This window comes from Globicephala melas, chromosome 8 (genome assembly GCF_963455315.2).
Source record: "Globicephala melas chromosome 8, mGloMel1.2, whole genome shotgun sequence".
NCBI lineage: Eukaryota > Metazoa > Chordata > Mammalia > Artiodactyla > Delphinidae > Globicephala > Globicephala melas.
In genome coordinates, this window is record NC_083321.1 from 2,289,317 (window position 1) to 2,311,687 (window position 22,371).

At 56.2% G+C, this 22,371-nt stretch overlaps 1 protein-coding gene across 2 annotated transcripts in view; it reads right to left on the minus strand.

The window, feature by feature from the left end:
* The window catches only part of CARS1 (cysteinyl-tRNA synthetase 1), a 47,184-nt gene that overhangs the window by 20,384 nt on the left and 4,429 nt on the right, over nucleotides 1–22,371 (minus strand). The window contains exons 2-9 of one of the 2 annotated variants that reach the window (XM_030833188.3): nucleotides 18,394–18,642; nucleotides 14,231–14,322; nucleotides 13,285–13,373; nucleotides 12,718–12,814; nucleotides 12,205–12,303; nucleotides 11,204–11,353; nucleotides 716–856; nucleotides 429–517 (exon numbers count right to left, since the gene is read on the minus strand). In XM_030833188.3, coding sequence (XP_030689048.1) covers nucleotides 429–517; nucleotides 716–856; nucleotides 11,204–11,353; nucleotides 12,205–12,303; nucleotides 12,718–12,814; nucleotides 13,285–13,373; nucleotides 14,231–14,322; nucleotides 18,394–18,642 — 1,006 coding nt within the window. The remainder of the gene's footprint in view (nucleotides 1–428; nucleotides 518–715; nucleotides 857–11,203; nucleotides 11,354–12,204; nucleotides 12,304–12,717; nucleotides 12,815–13,284; nucleotides 13,374–14,230; nucleotides 14,323–18,393; nucleotides 18,643–22,371) is intronic. The other variant, XM_030833192.3, reaches the window with a different exon arrangement.

The window sequence follows — 22,371 nt, forward strand, 5'->3', positions numbered from 1 at the left end:
GATAAGGCGAAGTTACGGCTCAACCGTGTACTCCAGATCACACGCTGGAGCCCCGACCCCTAGCACCTCGGAGTCTGACTGTATTTGGAAAGAGGGTCTTTACAGAGGGAATCAAGTTAAAATGAGGCCATTAGGGTGGGGTCCTAATCCAGTACGACCAGTGTCCTTATAAGAGGAGATCGGGACACAAAGGGAGGGACAAGCGGCACGTGTGCACGCACAAGGAACCCCTGGAGCTGTGCACTGACTCTTCTGTGGTTTGAGCTGCCTGCCGCGTGGTGCTTTGTAACGGCAGCCCCAGGGCACCACCACCCTGAGCAGCAAAACCGTGCACTTCCCTGCTCCTGGTCTGGAGCCAGAGGAGAGCCGCTCTCCCTGGAAAACCTGCCTGGAATGCTGCGCAGCCCCGAGCAGGGCCCCAAGCTCACCCATAACCGTTGTCCACAATCTTCCGGACGAAGTCCACGATCTCCGGCACGTACTCACTAACGCGGGTTAGGACATCTGGAGGGAGGACCTGGGGACAATGACAAAGTCCTGGTTCAAGGGCAGCTGCAGCACTGCTGGCGCCCAGAAGCCCCCCCACCCCCCACCCCACGCTCATCTTTAACTGAATTTACTTGCAAAGCGAAATGGTCTGGATCCCACAAGGCCTTCTGGTCATGGGGGATCCTCAGCCCAAGACAGCAAGGTCAAGACAGTCGGCGACACTTACGTTCAGGGCTTCCATGTCTTTGTGGAACTCCGCTTCCCAGAACTTGGGCAGTTTGGAGAAAATAGAATTGTCGCTCACTTCACTGCCATGCATGGAATCCAGCCAGTCAGAAAGCAGGTCCTTTGCTTCTTCCAACAGCACCTGAAGAAACAGAAACAACATCCGCACACACATGCAAGTTTCACGGGCTCACAGCTGGCGCGGTCAATCCGTGTCGCTCAAGGCCTCGGATGCACAAGACGCGGCCCCAACCCAAGAGACCACGGCGCTCCCACGGATGGCCTGGCGGTTAAGAGGCCGGAGTGTTCAGAGCGCTGACCATGTCGCCGGAGGGTCAAGGTGGGCTTGGGGAGGCCCAGCGGTGCAGTGGGGCTGCCTGGGGCAGGGTGGGAGAGCACGTGGTGTGGTCACCCACAGCCTGGACACTTGAGTGCTCGAGGGGAGGGTCACAACAGGAGGTGGAGCCACGTCCCGGTGGGAAGTCTCCAAGGCCACGCCGCCCTGCCGGCCACATGCCATTGACCAAAGGCCCCGTGTTACGACCACAATGGTGCAGCATGGGTACGAGTCACGTCCTGTCGCCGCAGCACTCACGCCACACGCAGGAACGTCCATCTGAGACATGATGTGACAGCATCAGGGCTGCATCCGGAGTCCTGAAGGCCAGGGGGACCTGGAGCTCTGCCCTGGAGGAATCTAGTGTTTTTGCTCATTAACCGGAGCCGACAGACGTGGGGACAGGCAGGCGGTCTGCGGTCCACTGGCAGGGGCGGAGGCAAAGACCAAAGGGTGGAGGGAGAGGGCGCAGGGAAGCTGGGCGTGGAAGCGGTGGCAAGGGCACCCCGTGTGGCAGCTCCCAGACAGAACAGAGCCGCTCATGTGCTGCTGCGCTGGAGGGCAGCAGGGGAAACCTCCCAGGACCAGGCTGGTGCCCAGGGGCAGAGCCTGCCCCATGCGGAGGGGCAGAAAGCCCACCCCCGCCCTCGGGATCGACACAGATCATGACCAAGCAGAAGAATGAGATTCCAATCAAACAAACTTCTAGATAATTCTTGGGTTTCCAAACAAGAAATCAAAATGGAAATAAAAAACCGTTCAGAAGCAAATAATGTCAAAATACGTGGAAGTAGCAAAAATGATACTTAGAGGAAAATTTATGGCCTCAAATGCTTAAACCAGAAAATGAGCTGAAGTCCTGAGCTGCCACTCTGTCCCGACAATGAGCGAAAGGCTGCGCAACTACTCCTCTTAGATCCGTAAGGGAAAGAGGCCCAGGGCAAACTGCCGCCCCTTGAACTGCAGAGAGACGGGCAGGTACAGAGAACCGCCATCTACCGGGGCAGAAAGCGCCTGGGACCCAGTGACGGGCAGGGAGGCCGGAACTGAAACTGACCACCCGCTGGAGGCTCGGTGTGGACGAGTCTGAGATCAAAACTCCAGGGCGACCCAGCCTTTGGGGCCCCACAAATTTGTGAGATTTACCTCTAGGAGCCCTGACGGTTACTCACAGTAAATACTGGAGAAAAATGCCCTCATGCTTCCAGCAGGGGGAGAGGAAAAGGAACTGCTGGGAAATATGACACAGCCTTCTGTTCCGAACAAGACTGCCCTCAGGAGGAACCAGCTAACCAGAACCTAAGCTGCTGGGGTTCCGGCAGAGCCTAACTGACCTGCGGGAGGAAAACGTCCACCTCCAGGCCCCCCACACATCCTGCCCCATCTAAGGGGGAGGGGAGGAGAAACCCAGAAACACCTGTGATGTTCACAGGCCACGGGCATAGGCCACTGAAGGACTGAGACCCATCACAAGACCACAGAGGGCGTCCTCCCCACACCTCGCCACACGACTACTGACAGCAGCTCCTTCTACCCAGTACATCATGTACTATCATGGAAACAAATCACAAGGCGAACCGGAAGCCGGAACGCCACTTTTCTGAAAAGACAGAGAGAGCAACAGGACCAGACGTGGCAGGGATCCTGGGATTATCAGACCAGGGATTTAAAACAACCGTGACCGATATGCTAAGGGCCCTAGTGGACAAAGCAGGCAGCGCGAAGCCAGGTGGGGAATGTAAGCAGAGAGACGGAAATCCCAAGACAGGACCAAACAGAGATGCTAGAGGGGAAAGCACCGAAATGGAAACGAAGAACGTCTCTGATGGGCCTGACTGGACGTGACTGAGGAAGGAGTCTCAGCCTGAGGAGATCTCAGTAGCAGCCTCCAAAACTGAAAACCAAAAAGGCTTTGTTCTCAGAGGCTGACAAAAAATAACAGAACAGAGATCTCACTTGTCGCGACTAAGACTCGGCGCAGCCAAAATAAATACATAAATAAATAAGTAAATAAATATTAAGGGTTTCCCTGGTGGCGCAGCGGTTGAGAGTCTGCCTGCCGATGCAGGGGACACGGGTTCGTGCCCCAGTCCGGGAAGATCCCACATGCCACGGAGCAACTAAGCCCATGTGCCACAACTACTGAGCCTGCGCTCTAGAGCCTGCGAGCCACAACTACTGAGCCCGCGCACCACAACTACTGAAGCCCTCGCACCTAGAGCCCACGCACTGCAACGAAGAGTAGCCCCCACTCGCTGCAACTAGAGAAAGCCTGTGCGCAGCAACAAAGATCCAATGCAGCCAATAAACTTATTTTAATAAAGTCACAACCACAATACCCATTTAAAAAAAAATATAGAAACAGATATATACTGAACCATAAAATCTGAAAAAGAGATATATAACTGAATCACTTTGCTGTACACCTAGAGCTAACACAATACTGTAAATTAACTTTACATTAATTGAAAAAAAAATGGTTAGGGACTTCCCTGGTAGTGCAGTGGTTAAGAATCCGCCTGACAATGCAGGGGATGTGGGTTCGATCCCTGGTCTGAGATCCCACATGCCGCAGAGCAACTAAGCCTGTGAGCCACAACTACTGAGTCTGCACTCTACAGCCTGCGAGCCACAACTACTGAGCCCACGCGCCACAAATACTGAAGCCCGCACACTCTAGGGCCCACGTGCCACAACTACTGAGCCTGCGCACCTAGAGCCCGTGCTCCGCAACAAGAGAAGCCACTGCAGTGACAAGCCCATGCACCACAGCCAAGAGTAGCCCCTACTAGCCGCAACTAGAGAAAGCCTGCGTGCAGCAACGAAGACCCAACACAGCCGAAAAAATAGTGATAATAAAAATAAAGATAAATAAAGTTAGCTTGTTGCCAATTTAAAAAAATTCAAAGTAAGCAGAAGAAAGGATATAATAAAAAATTAAAGCAGAGGGACTTCCCTGGTGGTCCAGTGGTTAAGACTCCGCGCTCCCAATGCAGGGCGCCCGTGTTCGATCCCTGGTCAGGGAACTAGATCTCACGTGCGTGTAGCAACCAAGAGTTCGCATGCACAACTAAGGAGCTCACGTGCTGCAACTAAGGAGCCAGCGAGCTGCAACCAAGGAGCCCTTGAACTGTAACTAAGGAGACTGCCTGCTGCAACTAAGACCCAGTGCAACCACACAAATAAATAAATATTTTTTTAAATTAAAGCAGAAACCAGGAAATTAATAGAGAAAATCAACAAAACCAAATGCTGGTTCTTTGAAAAGATCAATAAAATTGATGAGCCAAGTTAAGAAAAAAAGAGGACATAAATACTAATATCAGAAATGAAAGAGGGGACATCACTACAGATCCCATGGAAGTTAAAAGAAGAATAAAGGAATATTATAAACAACTCTGTGCCCCTAAATTTGATAACCTGAAGGGACCAATTCTTTGAAAGACATAATCTGCCAAAACTCACACGACATGATACAGAGAATCTGAATAAGCCTGTATCTATTAAAGAGATTAAATCAATAACTAATAACTTTCCAAAATAGAAAGCACCAGGCCCAGATGGATTCACTGCTGAATTCTGCCAACACTTAAGGAAAAAATTATACTAATTTTCTACAGTTTCTTTCAGAGGACAGAAGCAAAGAGAATACTACCCAGTTCCTTCTAGGAGGACAGCATTACCCTAATACCTAAACCAGACAAAGACATTCCAAGAAAACCACAGATCAATATCTCTCGTGGGGGCTTCCCTGGTGGCGCAGTGGTTGAGAGTCAGCCTGCCGACGCAAGGGACATGGGTTCGTGCCCCGGTCCGGGAAGATCCCACATGCCATGGAGCGGCTGGGCCCGTGAGCCATGGCCGCTGAGCCTGCGCGTCCGGAGCCTGTGCTCCACAACGGGAGAGGCCACAACAGTGAGAGGCCCGCGTGCCGCAAAAAAAAAAAAAAAAAAAAACTCTCATGAATACAGATGCAAAATCCTTAACAAAATATTACCACATTGAATCCACAAAAGTATAAAAAGAATTATACGCCACAACCAAGTGAAATTTATCACAAGTATGTAAGGCTGGTTCTACTTTATAAAATCAATTCATGTAAATCATCACATCAACAGACTAAAAAAGAAAAACCACAAGGTCATACTAATAGATGCAGAAAAAGCATCTGACAAAATGCAACACCCATTCATGATAAAAACTCTCAGTAAATGAATAGAGGGGAACTTCCTCAACTTAATAAACAAACAAACAAAAAACAGCTACAAAAAGCCTACAGCTAACATCAGACTTAGCGGTGAGAAATCGGAAGCTTTTCCACTAAGATGAGGTATAATGCGAGAATGTCCCCTCTCTCCAGTCCTTTCCAACATCATACTGGAAGTCCTTGCTAATGCAATAAGGCAAGAAAAGGGCAAAAAAAGAGGATTATACAGGATTATAAGCCCATCGTAAGCTGAAAATATCATTAAGCTGAAAGTGCATTTAATACACCTCATCTACCCAACATCATAGCTTAGCCCAGCCTGCCTTAAATGTGCTCAGAATACATTAGCCTACAGTTGGGAAAAACCATCTAACACCAATCCTATTTTATAATTAAGTGTTGAAATATCTCATGTAATGTATTGAATACTGTTCTGAAAGTGAAAAACAAATGGTTGTCTGGGCACAGTGTAATTGTAAGTGTGTCAGTTGTTCACGCTGGCGATCTGAGGCTCACTGATGGTGCCCCGCATCCCGAGAGAGTACTGGACTGCATATCGCTAGCCCAGGAGAAGATCAAAATTCAAAGTATGGTTTATACTGTTTATTGCTTTTGCACCATCGTAAAGCCAAAAAATCCTAAGTCAAATTGTCAGAGGTCGGGGACCGTCTGTATATTGACTGGGAAAGAAGACAAAACTACAGGCCAGGAAATAAGAAGTGGAATTTGAAATTAAAACCACAATACCATTTACATCAGCATCCGAAATGAAATACATATGTGTCTTACAAAATACGTACACGATCTACATGAGGAAAACTACAAAACTCTGATGAAAGAAATGGAGAGACATTTCATGTTTGGGGATAGGAAGGTTTAATACTGTTGAGGTGTCAGTTCCTCCCAACTTGATTTGTAGATTCCATTCAATCCTAATCAAAATCCTATCGAGTTATTTTATGGATATTGACAAACTGATTCTAAAGTGTACATGGAGGGACTTCCCTGGTGGTCCAGTGGCTAAGACTCCACGCTCCCAACGCAGGGGGCCCGGGTTTGATTCCTGGCTGGGGAACTAGATCCCACATGCATGCCGCACCTAAAAGATCATACATGCCACGTCCAAGACCCGGCGCAGCCAAATAAATAAATAGATAAATATTTTTTTAAAAAAAGTGTATATGGAGAGGAGGCAAAAGACCCAGAATAGCCAACACAATATTGAAGGAGAACAAAGGTGGAGGACTGACACTCCCCGACTTCAAGACTTACTGTAAAGCTACCGTAATCAAGACAGTGTGGCGCTGGTGAAAGAACAGACAAACAGAGCAATGGAACAGAACAGAGTCCAGAAACAGACTCATATAAATATAGCCAACTGTTCTTTGACAAAGGAGCAAAGGAGCAAAAACAGTTTCCAACAAACTGTGCTTAACAACTGGGCATCACATGCAAAAACCATGAATCTAGACCAAGACCTTATGCACTTCAAAGATGACCTTGGCTTTGACAATGACTTCTTCCACACAATACCAAATGCATGATCCATGAAAGAAAAGAATTGATAAGCTGGACTTTATCACCATTAAAAACTTCTGCTCTGGGAAAGACACTGTCAAGAGAATGAAAAGACAAGCCACATACCGGAAGAAAATATTTGCAAAAGACACATCTGATAAAGGACTGTTATCCAAAATATACAAAGAGCTCTCAAAACTCAATAAGAAAACAACCTGATTAAAAAAAGGTCCAAAGACATTAACAGACACCTCACCAAAGAAGACATAAAGATGGCAAATAAATATCAAGAGATGCTCCACATCGTGTGGCATCAGGGAAATGCAAATTAAAACAACGAGATACTCCGTACATTATTTCAATGGCCAAAATCTGCAACACTGACAACACCAAAGGCTAGTGAGGATCTGGACCAACGGGAACTCTCATCCGCCACTGGTGGGAGTGGAAAATGGTGCAGCCACTTTGGGGGACAGTTTGGCGGTTTCTTCAACAATTAGGGGCTTCCCTGGTGGCGCAGTGGTTGAGGGTCCGCCTGCTGATGCAGGGGACACGGGTTCGTGCCCTGGTATGGGAGGATCCCACGTGCCGCGGAGCGGCTGGGCCCGGGAGCCATGGCCGCTGAGCCTGTGCGTCCGGAGCCTGTGCTCCGCAACGGGAGAGGCCACAGCAGTGAGAGGCCCGCGTATCGCAAAAAAAAAAAATTAAACCTACTCTCACCACATGATCCAGCAGTTACGCTCCTTGGTATTTACCCAAAAGAGGTGAAAACTTGTGTCCACACAAAAACCTGCACATGGATGTTTACAGAAGCTTTATGCCTAATTGCTAAAACTTGGAAGCAGCCAAGATGCCCTTCAGTGGGTGAGTGCGTAGATACACTGTGGTCCGTCCAGACAATGAACTAACCTTCAGTGCTACAGAGAAGTGAGCTATCAGGCCATGAAAGGACACGGAGGAACCTCAAATTCACATTACTAAGTGAAAGAAGCCAATCTGAGCAGGGCACATACTGCATGACTCCAACTCTGTGATATTCAGAAAAGGCAAAACTATGAAGACGGTAAAAGGATCAGTGGTTACCAGGTGTTGGGGTGAAGGAGGGATGAACAGGCGAAGCACAGAGGATTTTTAGGGCAGGGAAACTACTGTATGGAAGACTCTAAGGGCAGATACGTATCACTATACATTTGTCCAAACCCACAGAATGTACAACACCAAGACAGAACCCTAATGTAAACTATTGTGTGGGTGATGACAACGTGTCAGTGTAGTTTCCCCAGTTGTAACAAACATACGGCTCTGGGGGGGGGGGGATGCTGACAGTGGGCGTGGCTCTGTGTGTATGGGGGTGGGGTGGGGGGTACACAGGAAACCTTTATTTATCAAAACACGAAACCTGTTTTGCTATAAACCTAAAACGATAAACTCTTTAAAAAAATTTTTTTTGAAATAGAATAGAGAGGATCAACACATTCAAAGGTGGAGCTCTGAAATGATCCTTCAATATATAATATTGAAGGGCTTCCCTGGTGGCACAGTGGTTGAGAATCTGCCTGCCAATGCAGGGGACATGGGTTCGAGCCCCGGTCTGGGAAGATCCCACATGCCCCGGAGCAACTAAGCCCGTGCGCCACAACTACTGAGCCTGCGTTCTAGAGCCCGCGAGCCACACTACTTTGCCCATGTGCCACAACTACGAAGCCCACGTGCCTAGAGCCCATGCTCCGCAACAAGACAAGCCACCGTAATGAGAAGCCTGCGCACTGCGATGAAGAGCAGCCCCCTCTCGCCGCAACTAGAGAAAGCCCACGCACAGCAACGAAGACCCAACACGGCCATAAGTAAATAAATAAATAAATAAATAAAGCCCCAACAGTATCTTGTATGGGACTCGACAAGCAAGGAGCATTCAAAACATACCTGGAGGGACTTCCCTGACAGTCCAGCGGTAAAGAATCCGCCTTACAACGTAGGGGATGTGGGTTCAATCCCTGGTCAGGGAAGTAAGATCCCACATGCCACAGGGCAACTAAGCCCGCGAGCCACAACTACTGAGCCCACACACCCGGGAGCCAGCGCGCCACAACTAGAGAGAGAAAACCAGCATGCCACAGCTAGAGAAGCCCACGTGCGGCAACGAAAGATCCCGCGTGCTGCAACTAAGACCCGACGCAGCCAAAAATAAATTAAATAAATAAATATTTAAAAAAGAAAACCATACCTGGAGAACAAAAACAAGGTGAGGCTTCCTACCTCTCCAGGCATTGGTGACAGACGCAGTGAGACTCACACAGAGTGGCTAACCTGACCTATGGAACAGAACTGAGACACGACACACGACAGAAAGGGGCGAGGAAAGGGTGGCCTCCCGTATCTGTGTGGGGGAGAGGGGATTGGATCTCTACTCACATGACTTACAAAAACTAATTCTGGGGGATCAAAGACTTAAATGTGAACTGTACAACTTTAAAATCCTCAGAAGAAAATACTGAGGAATATATTCACGTTTCAGGGCAAGAAAGATTTCTTAAGACACAAAACTGCCAAGTATAAAAGGGAAAACAGATAAAGTTGAATACATTAAAACTAAGACCCTCTGTTATTAAAAGGAAGTGAAAAGAAGAGCCACAAATTAGGAGAAGGTGCTTGCAACACATTTAAATGAGAAAGGATTAGTGTCTAGGGAAAACCTAAGGATGCTTACAAACCAGTAAGAAGACAAACAGCCCAGTGGAAAACGGGGCAGAAGATGCATGTGCAGAATTATAGCCAGCAAGTGAACATGTGAAAAGATACTCAGTCTCAGGAGAGGCTGGAGAAATGCAAGTTCAAACCACAGTAATTACCACTTTACAGTATACGTTCCATTGATAAAAAGGAACGAATCCAGCAACACAAAGTGCTGGTGTATAGGCAAATTAACAGGACACTGGCAGCATGTTAGTTGGAGGATACATTTACATGTAAGACATCTGGTCCATAAGACGTTTGGTCCACACCAAAAAGCCTTTGAAGTGTGGTCCTATCTAAAACCATTTGGCATGGACCAGATATAACCATGGACGTTTTGGATGGGACCAAATTTCAAGGACCTCTTGGCATGGACCAAATGTCCTGCAAAGTCAGGAAAACAGAAAAGCACAGGGGTTGACAAGGTTGTGAGGACACTGGAACCCCTGTGCACTATGGAAAACAGCACGGCAGTGCCTCAGAATATTAAAAGTTGAGCTGGCGTACAACCTGCTTTTGGGGGTATACCCACAGAAGAATTAAAAGCAGGGACTCGAACAGATACTTGCACACCCATGTTTATAGCAGCATGATTCACAAGAGACAACGCAAACGTTCACCAAAGGATGACAGGACACACAAAACGTGGTCCACCCACATCACGGAACAGTACTCAGTCTTAAGGAGAGGACATTCTGACACAGGCTACAGCGTGGCTGAACCTCGAGGACAGTTTGCCGAGTGAAATAAGCCAGTCACAAAAGGACAAACACGGTGTGACCCCACTTGTGTGAGGTCCCTGGAGGAGCCAGATTCATGGGGGCAGGAAGCAGACGTGGGGCCCAGGCTGGGGGAGGGGAGGGGAGTGAGTGTTCCATGGGGACAGAGCATCCGTTTCGGAAGACGAAAGAACTTCTGGAGATGGACGGTGGTGACGTTTACGCAACCATGTGAACACATGTACTTAAAAATGGTTCAAGTGGTGAACTGTATGTTATGCGTACTTCACCACAATTTTAACAAAAAGGACCTCACTGGAATCGTTGGGAAGAGAATGCCCAGCGTCACTGCTGGTAACACAGAAACGTAACCAGCTTCTCAGGAGAAGAAAGAAACAAGAAATAAACGGCTGGGCCCGAGGCGGCCACTGCAGGGAGGGCGGGACCTCGTGTGGCCCGTCTCAGAAGCACGCCAGCGGGATAGCCCTCGTCCCCAAGACCCCGTGCGCCTGACTCCTCACGAAGCTCAGGACAAGCACACCAAGCATCCTGCCCCGCGAGGCCCCAGAAGAGGGGGGCCCTGCAGGCGGCCACCCCCTTACACGTCCGCGCCCTCGGCCGCAGCCTCCCTGGCTGCGTCCTTCCCGCGGTTCTGCAAGCGGCCAGCAGGGGGCGCCGGCGCAGAGGAGAAGGGCCGTCGGGACCGGAGGAAGGCCGGGCACCCGGAGCCCGCCCTCAGGGGCGGAAGGCCGCCGCGGGGAAGGCTCAAGCCCAGCGGGTCCCCGCGGCCCCGGAGCTCAGGCCCACCGGCATCTGTCGCTCCGCCCGCCCCAGGTGCTGCCAGTGCCAACGCTGGACAGAGTCCCCGGCGAGTGGGAAGCACCTTGAGGAGCCCGCTCCGCCCCGAGAGCCTGCTGTTTCCCTGAAGGCAGTGGGGCAAAGGCGAGGGGCCGGCGGGACCCACCTCAGCCTCACCTGCACGCGGCCGTCCAGCTCCTCCCCCGCCAGGCCGCGCCGCGCCGGCTCCTCCAGCGGCTCCGCCGCCAGCCTCACGGCGCGCTCCAGGCGCTCCAGCATCTGCCTCTTGTCGGGATCCGAGGTCTCGCGTAACTTTGCTGAAAACGGCTGCGAGCGTGAGGAGAGGCCACAGCTGTTATGCCCGCTCAGCAGAACCCCGTGTGCAGAGGTGACTCCACGCACGAGGCCAGTTCTGCCCACTGCCCGTGGCGACCCAGAGGTCTGTGTCTGTGGAGTGTCACCCCAGAGGGACCCTGGCCTGCGGCCCAGGCTGTCCTGCGCTGCCTCGTCTGAGTGAGCCGGGCGTGGCAGCGTCCTAAGGCTGTGCCCGGGGCCACGCGGGTGTCACCTGCCACCACGAAGGCACCACCGCCCAGTGGGCCCCCCTCGTCCGCCTAGAGGATTGCTAAGCCCTAATTTTATTCCTACATTTTTCTTCCAGAGATACATGAAAAGCACAACAATCGTTACTGCAATTACTAAAGATAACAATTATGGAAAAGAAGAAAATGCCTTTTCCTGACCTCACTGTCTGACACCATCAGTTGTAATACTGTTTATTCAAAACAAAAATATTAAATTGGAAAGAACTAATTTCTTCAAATAATTCCAGAAATTTCCAGCACCACCCATTTGAGAAGCTTAGCACAGCTTCTGCGTCTTGGTCACACGCGTGTCATCTGCTCGTGAGCTCCACGTGGAAGATTCACAAGTCGGCGCAGATCGCCGCGACCGGTTCTGAGGTTCTCCCGTAAGCGGCAGCAACGGTCACCCACCCCCAGCCCCCGCCCCACCCGTGTGCGTCCGTCCTGGCGGCTTCCCCCGTGGGCCAGGGGAGCACTGCGACCGAGACATCATGACCCTACACGTTATGAAGCGCGCTGAGGACAACCCCTGCGCTTGGGACGGGGACGTGGGGACGTGGGGACGTAGGGACCCAGGAGCGGCCGGGGGCCCACCTGCAGGGCAGCGTGCACGTCCTCCAGGAGCTGCACTGCCTGGGGCTGCTTCTCCCGATACCGCTCAAACAAGTAGTTCTGCCGGGCCCTCTTGATGATCTGCGAGCAGAGGAGGGCAATGGGGTCAGCTCGGCACCTGCCGGGTCCCTGTGCAGAGTGCCGGGCGGTGCCTGAGCTCACACTTACACACACCGCCCCACCACCGACGCTGGAACTGTCCGAGCATGTTGAGCCAGGCCCGGCCTCCCCGCAGCGCCAGACACTATAGCACGCGCCTTCCCTGGGGCACCGGGTGTTATTACATTTCCCCCGGTTTCCCAACAGCATCCAAACAGCTGAACACAGGACATCATCATCTGCATAAACCGTGATACAAGTCCCAGAGGGGATTCAAACAGCATGTGTTGGGCTGAGGGCACTCAAGCCCACGTTACTTTATTAACTTACCCAAAGTCATTTCTTCCCTCGTACCGTCCACTGTATTTAAAATTTAACCTTGAAAACTCCCTTTACCTTATCATCAATGTCTGTGATGTTCATGCAATAAAAGACGTCAAACTTGAAGTAATCTCTCAGCACTCTTCTCAAGATATCGAAGGAGATGTAGGACCTAGGACAATAAAAAGACAAACCTTTCCACACAGCACATCACGCACATCACCTTGGCTCTGCAGTTAAAACACATACAAGGAAAAAGATCCCCCGCATTTCCCCCCAAAACCGCTACTCTCATGCCCACCCCACTCGTGACTGCGGGGCAGGGGGCACTGCACACTGGCCACGGGTGTGGGTGTCAGGGATCCCAGCACCGGGCACCCCCCACCCCCACCTCCAGAGCCTCGGATGAGGAGGAACTGCCAGGCACACGGAGGAAAGTATCTGGTCAGAGTCCAGGAGAGTGATAACATCGGGACTGTGGGCTTTTTCTTTCTGGTTATCTGGTCTCTCTAGTTTTTCTACAGTGAATATGTAGTACTGATGGAATGAAAATTTTTCTTCTTAAAAATAAGAGGAAAGGCTGGGCGTTGAGCTTCCTCTCAGAGCTTGGGTCCCTGTAGCGGCGCCCAGGTGCAGCCCTACCTGGCGTGCCCCATGTGGGAGGCGTCGTAGACGGTGGGCCCGCAGCAGTACCACGTCACCCTCCGCCCGTCTTGAGGTACAAACACGTCCTTGGTTGGAAATGAAGGAATGACCGTCACAAAGGATGCAGGAGGCACCGTGCAGGACCACAGCCGCCAGAGACAAATGGTTCATACACATTCCACGAGGACTGCTTAGCTTTACGGGAAAGTCACAGTCATCTGGGATGGGGGCAGGCCCCTTCCTCCCTGGGATCCCACTCGGGGACGCAAGCTGGGGGTCAAGGAGACGGACGCTCCTGCTTTTGCTGCTCTTCCGTTCATCAAGCACTGCTGCGAGCCAGGCCCCGTGCTGAGCGCAGGGACTGCCCTGCCTTTGCCCCCAGGAACGACGTGAGCAGGGATGCTTCCTTTCAGATGCCCAGGGGTCCGCAATCCCAGAGGAGCCGGCCTAGAGAGCAAGGCCTCCCGCCGACGGCCCGATGGTCTCAGACCAGTTCAGGGGCCGCTGTCACCAATTAAGTCCATGAGGGGGACCCCGTCTCCCATCTGCTCAGGGTGCTTGCTGATGGCAATCCAATGAGCCCTCGGCCGGAGTCCTTTTCAAAATCTCTGGAGCCACTGGCCCTGCTGAGCGGCCCCGGCCGATACTGCCCTCGTCCCCACACCTGCTGGGCCCCTGACAGCAACAGGCCCTGCTTGGCTGGCACTGGGACACCAGCTGCCACCACAGGTCCCCTGCAAGAGCACGCTGGCTCCTGGCCTGGCTCAGAGCAGCCACGAGCATCTACACTCGGGCCTGGCCCCGAGCACAGCCAGAGCCAGAGCGCCAACGGGCAGGCCCCTTGAGGCGTGCCAGGTGTGCTTCTGAGGACAGTCCTGCCCCGGCCACACAGAGGACGCTCGCTAGCTAAGAGCTGCCGCCCCTGCCCCCAGGGCCCCCCTACCTTCCTCCGGGTCAGGCTGTTGTACAGGCGGAGCTGGCACGGCTCGGACCCGGCTGGAGGAGACCACGGGGGCTGCGTGCGCCGGCCTCTGCCTGCCAGGGAGAGAGCACAGCTGGGTCACCCGCGGGACAAGGGGAAAGTGGACCCTGAGAGCGTCACCCGCGTCCAGCGCTCGTGCCCCCTCTCTGCCTGCTCACGTCTGAGTGGCGGCGCATCCCACAGTCCCAACCTCACAGGGCGGGAGAAGGCCCATTACACCCAGCCTCCCCTCCACCGGCTCCAAGCATGAGGCGCCCGACCCAGCCTGAGGGCGCACAGGAGGCGCGGGCCCTGCACACGGGCCGGCCGCATGCCTGGACCGCAACGCAGCTGGCCACCCCCTCAGGAGGACGGGCTCCGTGGAGGCTTCCCAGGACGTGGGCCACCTCCGGGCGCAGAAGCCAGGTCAGGACGGAAACAGCTGCGGGCCAGTGGCCGGCTCCCCCGCGCAGTTCCTGTCCCCGACCCGGGCGACATGTAGGCTCCCGGACACGGTGCTGATGCCGGCACTCATGGCTCCACATGGGCCCCGGAGGCCTTTGGGAGCAGCTCCGGGTCCTCCCCACGCCCTCACGGAGCTGAGCCTCTCCAATCACAGTCCCCCGGCAGCCCCACCTCCTCCTCCTCCAGCCCCACCCCCTGCCCCTGCTGCTCATGCGCACACGCCTCCCGCTGGGTGAAGGGCAGGCCTTACACAGCCTGCGCCCCAAGAGCCTGGCGGGGTGCAGCTCCGTCCCTGGGCCGGAAAGAGCCACCAAGCTGAGTCTTCACAGGCCCTGGGCATCTGGTGACCTTCCAGCTACCCCCAAGGCACTGCTCCTGCACCCAGAACCCAGCTGTGCTCTGCAGCCCTCTCCTGGCGCCAGCGCGGGCTGCACACCGCCTGCACACCTGAGGGCACAGGTGCCCACTCTCGGCACCACCCCCAACCCCGACCCCTGCCTCTGTGTCTGCAAAGCGATTCTCCCTCCTCCCGGCACAGAATCCACGTCCAGCGTGGCCACCAGGCAACCACCTGCTGCTCCCTACTGCGGGTCACGGAGCACTCAGCCCTGGGCCTGGCCACGTGCCACCCAGAGGATGCACGTAACTGACCGGTGAAGGGGGTGGGAGGTGGCTGTGTGTGTGTGTGTACATGTGTACAGGCGGGCAGAGAGCGGCAGACGGGGAGGGGGACAGACAGCGCTATCCAGCAGCTCCTGACCCCAGGGAGCGCCAGCAAACCCCCAGGTGGCCAAGCCCAAGTCCCCCTGACACTTCGAATGCCTCCTGAGGTCAGGCGTGGTCTAAGGGTTCACTGTAAACGCAGCAAACGATTCGATGACGCTCCACCTGCCCCTTTATGACTCCATCAACCCCTCCCCTTGCTTAGATGCTGCGGCTCCCAACACAAAGACAGAGCTGCCACCTGGGACAACAGGGGACGCCGGCGAGAGCTGCCCACACACTGATGTGAGCCTGACGACCACCGTGCTTGCCCTGAGCCAGGGGCCGGGGTGGGGGGCTCGGGGTCTGGGGGAACGAAGGCTCATCTGAAAAGACGGCAGTGACAGGACACAGCTGAGGGTGCAGCCAGGGAGCCCGGCCAGCGGGACACTGTCCAGGACACCGGGTCACACCTGGGTTTTCTTGCTCCCCGAAGCGTGGCTACAGCCACACAGCCGGTGACAGTTCAAGGCAACCAGCACACACGACCCCCATCTGCCAAAGGGGAAAATCGGGAGGTTACCTCGGTTTACCAAGAAGGACGCTTCACCAGAGTCCCTCCGCGGTTCCCTGCCCGACAACGGCACTGACAGCACCCTCCCCACCCCGACACAGACTCCTGAGGCGGCTGCCCTTCCTCTGGTTTGTGCGAAACACTGTGCATGCCTTTGCTCGCTAGCACCCCCAGTCTTGCCCTGGCTCTGCCCCAGGCACGTGGCTGCTGTGGGGAAATACACTCCTGACCTTTGACAACATAACCTGCACGTGCCGCTCAGGGACGCCCTGAGAACGAGGCTCTAGGCAGGGAGGGCGCCGAGGGGAGATGGAGGGAGATGCACCAGCCAGGCCCCCAGTCCCCTGGGCGCAGCGCGCACCTCAGCCTCGGAGGAGGGGCAGCGAGAGGTTCACATCCCTGAAGACCCCACCCAGCCGCAGACAGACCCACGCTCCGGGGGACTTAACACGCCTTCCTCAGTGAAGGGCAGGCCCTGAAGATCCTTCCCAGGAGGGCGGGTAGGGGGGTGAGGGGGGCCCAGTGGCAGAGGGCGCCCCGGGAGGAGGAGCCGTCTGGACTGAGCCCCGCTCTGGGCGAGGGGCACTCCAGACACAGAGCACAGCAGGGCTGAAACCCTGAGCACAGTGGACCCTCCCTGCTGGGGCCGCAGAGAGGAGGCGACAAGATGGGGAGGGGGTGAGACAAGGAACAGAGAGGTAGGGAAGGGGCTTAGGCAGAGCCCTGGTCCACCTCCTGTGTCTGAGTGGCTCCCCGGGGCTGCTGAGGCCCGTGGCCACGGCAAGAGGCACAGGGACCTAGGCTGGGCCAGCGCAGAGGACGGTGACAAGCCAGTTGTGGGCATGTCGGTGCTGAGATGTCCAGCTGGGGGTCTCAAGCAGGAGTGGGACATGGACGGAAGGCCGGCGGGGCACTGTGGATCGAGGGGCTGGGAGAGGGGGCACTCCCGCCCAGGACAGGCTGGAGAGATGTCTGAGACGGGCCAGCAATGCGGGGAGGCGGACGCTCGGCCACTGGCATCCAGGACGCGGCCTAGGACACCGGCTCTGGGGGTTCTGGGCACCAGCCCATCCGCCGTCCCCGGCCACTCAGGGTCCCTGCCGGCCCCCGGGAGGCATTGGTGACGGGGGACTTGGAAATGGAAGGAGGTGAATAGTCCTGTTGGCGCTGTCCAGGTGCCTCCCTCACCGCCCTGGTGAACCTGCAGGCCCCCCGACTGGCAGGGCAGAGACCCGCCTTTCCTTCACGTTGTCTGCATCACTCTCCCCACAAGTTCCCCGGACGGAACACCAGACAGGCCGTGCCGAGGCCGTGCCCCCAACCCACCCTGACTTCCACCCCCAGAGGCCGTGCCTCGGGAGGGGGGACCTGGGGGACAAGCTGACAACTGAGCCCTGCCACCGCAGACACCCCTGGGTCACCGCCTGGAAGCACGGGGAGGAGACGCTCTACACAGCAAGGCTCCCACCTATGCCGGGGAAGGGGTGTCTGCTGCAGGATCACCGAGAAAACCAAAACACACCCCACGCTTGGAGAAACGACATCCCACCTCTGCCCCGTTACAGAGGGGGACCCAGCAGAGACCAGGCAGAGGTGCAGAAGCTGGGAAACGGTCCAAATGTCCCAGCCGAAGGGATCTGGAAAAGGCCCCCGCAGGCTGCCCAGCCCAGCAGGGACGACTCAGACGGCACTGGACCCCTCTCGCTGCTTAGGTGCGTGCTCGAAGCCCCCCCGGGGGGGCCGAGCCGCTTGAGGGCACTGGCGATTATGGGAGAAGCACCTCGATTCACCGGAGGAGAGAGACCACCCAGGAACCATGCGCCCCAGAGACTTTCCAGAATCGCCCCTGAAATGACAGGGTCCAGACACATCACACCGACAGGTGGGGGCCAGAGCTGCAAGACTGGTCTTATCTCAAAGCCCAGAAACGCCTTCTCTCCGGTCTCCAAAGAGTTCATGTCCATGAATACTTCCTTAAGATCCAATAATTCTAAATCTGGTGGACACACACCCTGCAATCTTAGGGAAAGAATAAAGGAAAAGAAGCCAATCAAATCCGAGCCAGGTCGGGAGTGAGCTGACGGCCAAGGCGGCCCTGAGAGGGGCACAGGCCTTCCGCCCTCCCAGAGGCTCTGCTACAGCAGCTGCCGGAGTCGTGATCCTTGGGGGCTGACCTCTCGGCGTTTTGTCCTCATCTCCCCTCGGGGGGCGCCGGCAGGCCCCCCAGTCTGCTTGCTTGAGTGCGGGGACAAGTGCCAGCCCCGCGGGCTCCCCCGCGGGCGCCTCGCACCCTCAGGGCCCTGACCTCAGAGGGAGGTCACACTCGTGGGCTCCCCTAGCCCACGAGTGTGAACAGAACTTCGAGGGGAGGTTTTCACGGCCGGGGAGCCGCTCTGCTACTCACTTGCTTGGAGCCCACAGGGCGGGGCTGGGGCGCGGGGGCTGCCCAGGATCGCGGCCACGTGCCTGAACCACCGAGCCACGTGGAAGAGCTGCGCGTCGGCAGGAGGGCCTGAGAGCTGCCTGAACGCGTCCACGTCCGCCTGGGACAGGGAGAAGCCCTGGACATAGCTACGCGTGCTCAGGTGCTCGTTCAGGGCCTGCACCCTGGCTGCCTCGTCACTAATGCTCAGGACGGACCTGTAGTCGGGAGCTGCAAAGACAGAGGCACACGCGTCAGTGGGGCTGGAGGCCTGGGTGAGTCCAGAGAATGGGGTCCCAGGGTCACCCTTCTGGCTGGGAAATGTCCAGAACGGGCGGGTGCCCAGGGCTGGGGGATGGAGTGGGGAGTGACTGCCAGTGGGTTCCCATCTGGGGACGAAAATGTTTTAGAACTAGAAAGAGCGGGTGGTCGCACAACATTGTGAAGGTTCTAAACGCACTGAACTGTGCACTTTAAAATGGTTAGTTTCGTCGTTGGTGATTTTCACCTCAATTAAAGAGAAACGCACACGCACACACCCTTTTGTGCACTGGGTGCTGGGAGGGCAGGTGCTGACCCGTCCCTGGGTGGGCGATGGGTGGCGCCTAAGAACTGCAGAGCTCTCCAAACCTGGCACCGGTGAGGCTTCTAGCAGCCAAGGCCCAGCTCCTGGGAGGACCACGGCCCCGCCCCCGGAAATGCCTGCCAGAGGGGGCCAACCGTCCAGCCAGCACCTGGCACAAGCCTGCCCCCCTGCAGGGACCTGAGGCCACTCCTCTGCCTTGGAATCCTCAGGAAGGACGTGGGAGGACAGAAGTCCAGCCCGAGCGAGGACCAGGCAGCAGGCACAGCCGGCAGACAGCACTGATTCCACTGAGCCCCTCCTCCCCCCCTGCTGCCTCTGAGACCCTCACCTCCTCCCTACGTCCCCGATCACTGCTCCAACTACCCTGCGGATGCGTTCATCACCTGCTGGCTGGGGGGGCGCAGTAGGAGATCGGGGGGAGGGGCGCAGACCAGTCCCTGAAGCTGCAAGAGGGAGCCTGGTCCCCTAGTCCACGAGTGTGAACAGGGCCCAGCGCCTGTTCCCTTCCACACAGACACACCCTGAGCCCCGGAGTCGGCTCCGAGTGGGAGAGCACAAGCCCGGTTTCTCACTCTCCCTGGGAACGGGGCAGACACCCTGACACCGCAGCCCTTCGCGGCCAGCTGCCTGACACCACGAGATCCCTGGGTCACCGTGCTGGACCCAGAGTGGGACGGCTCCGAGCGGGGAGGAGATATGGGCCGACACCGGCCAGGCCTGGCACAGAAACAGGAACTTCGCCCCGACCAAGCCCACAGGACGCCTGCAAACAGACAGCAGAGCACACGTGTGGGGAAGCAGCTGTGCACACGAGACCCTCCTGCACCGTCTCCACCGCGGGAAACCCTTCTGTCAGGGCCTACCTGGAGCTGCCTTCCTGGGCACGGGGGTGAGACGGAAGGAGCCAACAGAAGGGCCAAAGCCGGCAGCATCTCCGGACGTCCTCAGGTGCCCCACGGAGGGGCTGCGACCATCCAGGGCCCAGCCTCCCGGAGGCTGGCTTCTCGGGGACCTCCTGAACCCCGACCTCTTCATCCCCAGGACAGGCATGGGCACCAGGGAAACGTCTTCCCTGGGCTCTCAAGCCCAGGCTTTCCAGGAAGACCGGCATGCTTGCCTGCCCACCGCACCGCGGGGGCGCCAGCCCAGGGTGGCCCTGAGGCGCACAGCTAGGAATACCCTTCTGCCCGTTACAGAATACCGTCAGAGCACCCAGCGCCACGCCCTTGGATACTGCAGGCCTCCACCTTTAAACGTACCCGGAACCCAGCCCTCTCACCCCAACTGCCATGGCAGGTCCAGCCCTCCTCTCGCCTGGCCCCCGGGATGCAGGCGCCCCTGCTGGTATCCGGGCTTCACAGGACACCGTGGCCAGAGTGGCCCATGCTCCTTCTCTAGACGCCCCGTCCCACCAAGAGTGGTCCTCGCGCCGGCCAGGAGGGCCACCACACCCTTCTGACCTCAGCTCCTGCCCCCGCCCCTCATGCCCCCTGCCCTGCCTGCCTGGAAGCCTCCCCCAGACACAGCCAGCCTCCCTCCCTTCCTCGGGGCTCCACGGGTGTCCCCTTTTCCGTTGGGTCCTCCGGGGCACTGTTCCAAGTGAGCCCCCCGCCCCCCGGGGCCCCGACCCCTTCCTGCTTTATTTCTCCAGAGCGCTTATTTCTAACACACACACTTCCCTGCTTTCTTTCCTTTACTGTCTGCCCCACCCCCCGGGATTTTATCCGATTCATGCACTCAGCATATGCTCAGCCTCTAGAACCAAGCCTGGAACGTTCTGAAGACACTCAGTGAATTTGCTGAACGAGTGGATGGGCGGCAGATGCACCTCGAAGTGCAGGCCTGCCCGCGGGAGGCCGGCATCACCTGTCACTCCAGGGCCTCGTAAGCCCTCTCCCGGGAAGCACCCGGTACCCAGACACCAGGGTGGGGACCCGGCTGAGTGTAAGAAGGCTTCTGACCCGTGGCGGGCTGCGCTGGGGCCCTGCTGCCCGAGGGCGCACACCTACAGGGGGCGCTGCTTTTGTTCCACACCTGACCTAGCAGGAGAAGCAGCTGCTTTCCACTCCAGTTCCTGGAAGTGTCGGAGGAAGCAAAGAGAGACACAGAGGCGGCCCCTCCCGCCCAAGGTGCCAGTGGGAAGCCTGGGGAACCCACGAGGGCCCTGGAGCAGCACCAGCCAGCTCGCCTTCCTTCCCGGGAGCAGGTGGCTGGCTCTAGGGACCCAGCCTGAGGGCTCAGATCCCCTCTGAGACAGTGAAGGAAGGCCAGGCGGGCCCGTGCCCCCCACCCCTCTCTGACAGGACCGCTCTGTCCCACCCAGGGAGAAGGAAGCAGCACCTGCCGGGGCGGCCCTGGGCACCGGGAAACCTAACGCTACAGAAATTCCTTGGCACGGAGTCTTCCTTCCAGGGAACTTTACTGCACCTGGCACGGTTCCCTGGCAGCCCTGCCAGCCCGTCAGGAGTCGGCAAGCGTGCTCCTTTCTCGTGATGGAGAAAGTTCAGTTCACGAAGGCTAAGTCAGAGGACCTGCCAGAGGGTGGACAGAGCCGGGGCGGTGGGTGGGGGGACGCATCCCGGAGCGGGCCAGGCCATCCTTCGGCAGCCGGTCACCCGACACCGACCCTCCAAGCTCCCTCTGCCCGTCTCCGAGCATCCCTCTGGTGCAGCCATCTATGCCAGGACACAGGAGGGAGGGGAAGGAAGCCCCTCTCTGAGAAGCTGTGTGGTCTCCCAGCTCCCCCTGCCCCTTTACCCCCAGGACAGCACTGGACAGACAGACTTCCCTCACTCCGGAACTACTCCAGGGAACACAGACCCCCGGGGACTTGCCTGGCCTTGACGTCGGCTACCCTGGAGGAGTGCGCTCGCAGGGCGTCTTATTTCCCTCTCTTTTCTTCGCTGCGCACATTTTCTACAATAAGCATATGTTGTTTTTACAATGAGAAAAACATGTCAACCATTCTACCAACACGATGGCTTTAAAGCACTAATGAAGCAGTTCAGGGGACAAGGGCTCAGCGGGGTCTGCACCCCTCCCTCACCCGGCGGGCTCCTCTCAAGGGCAAATCAGGCTCACACAACACACGCCTGGTAAAGCTGGTGAGCGTTAGTGAAATCACACTTGTAAACTGTTTGAAATATGCCGGGCACACAGCCGGCGCCCGGCAGTTGCCATTACTCTTATTTTAATCGCTCCTGTGTTACTACTATTGAAACTGCCTGGAGGCGTTTACCCAGGGGTCACACACGCATTTAAAAAGCCCCGTCTGGAGCAGGGAGCCCGCAGGGCAGAGGGGGGCAGTCATGGGGTCACCGTGGCAGCTGTGGCTAAGCGTGACTTGAGGAAACAAATTTAAAAATTGGTCAGCT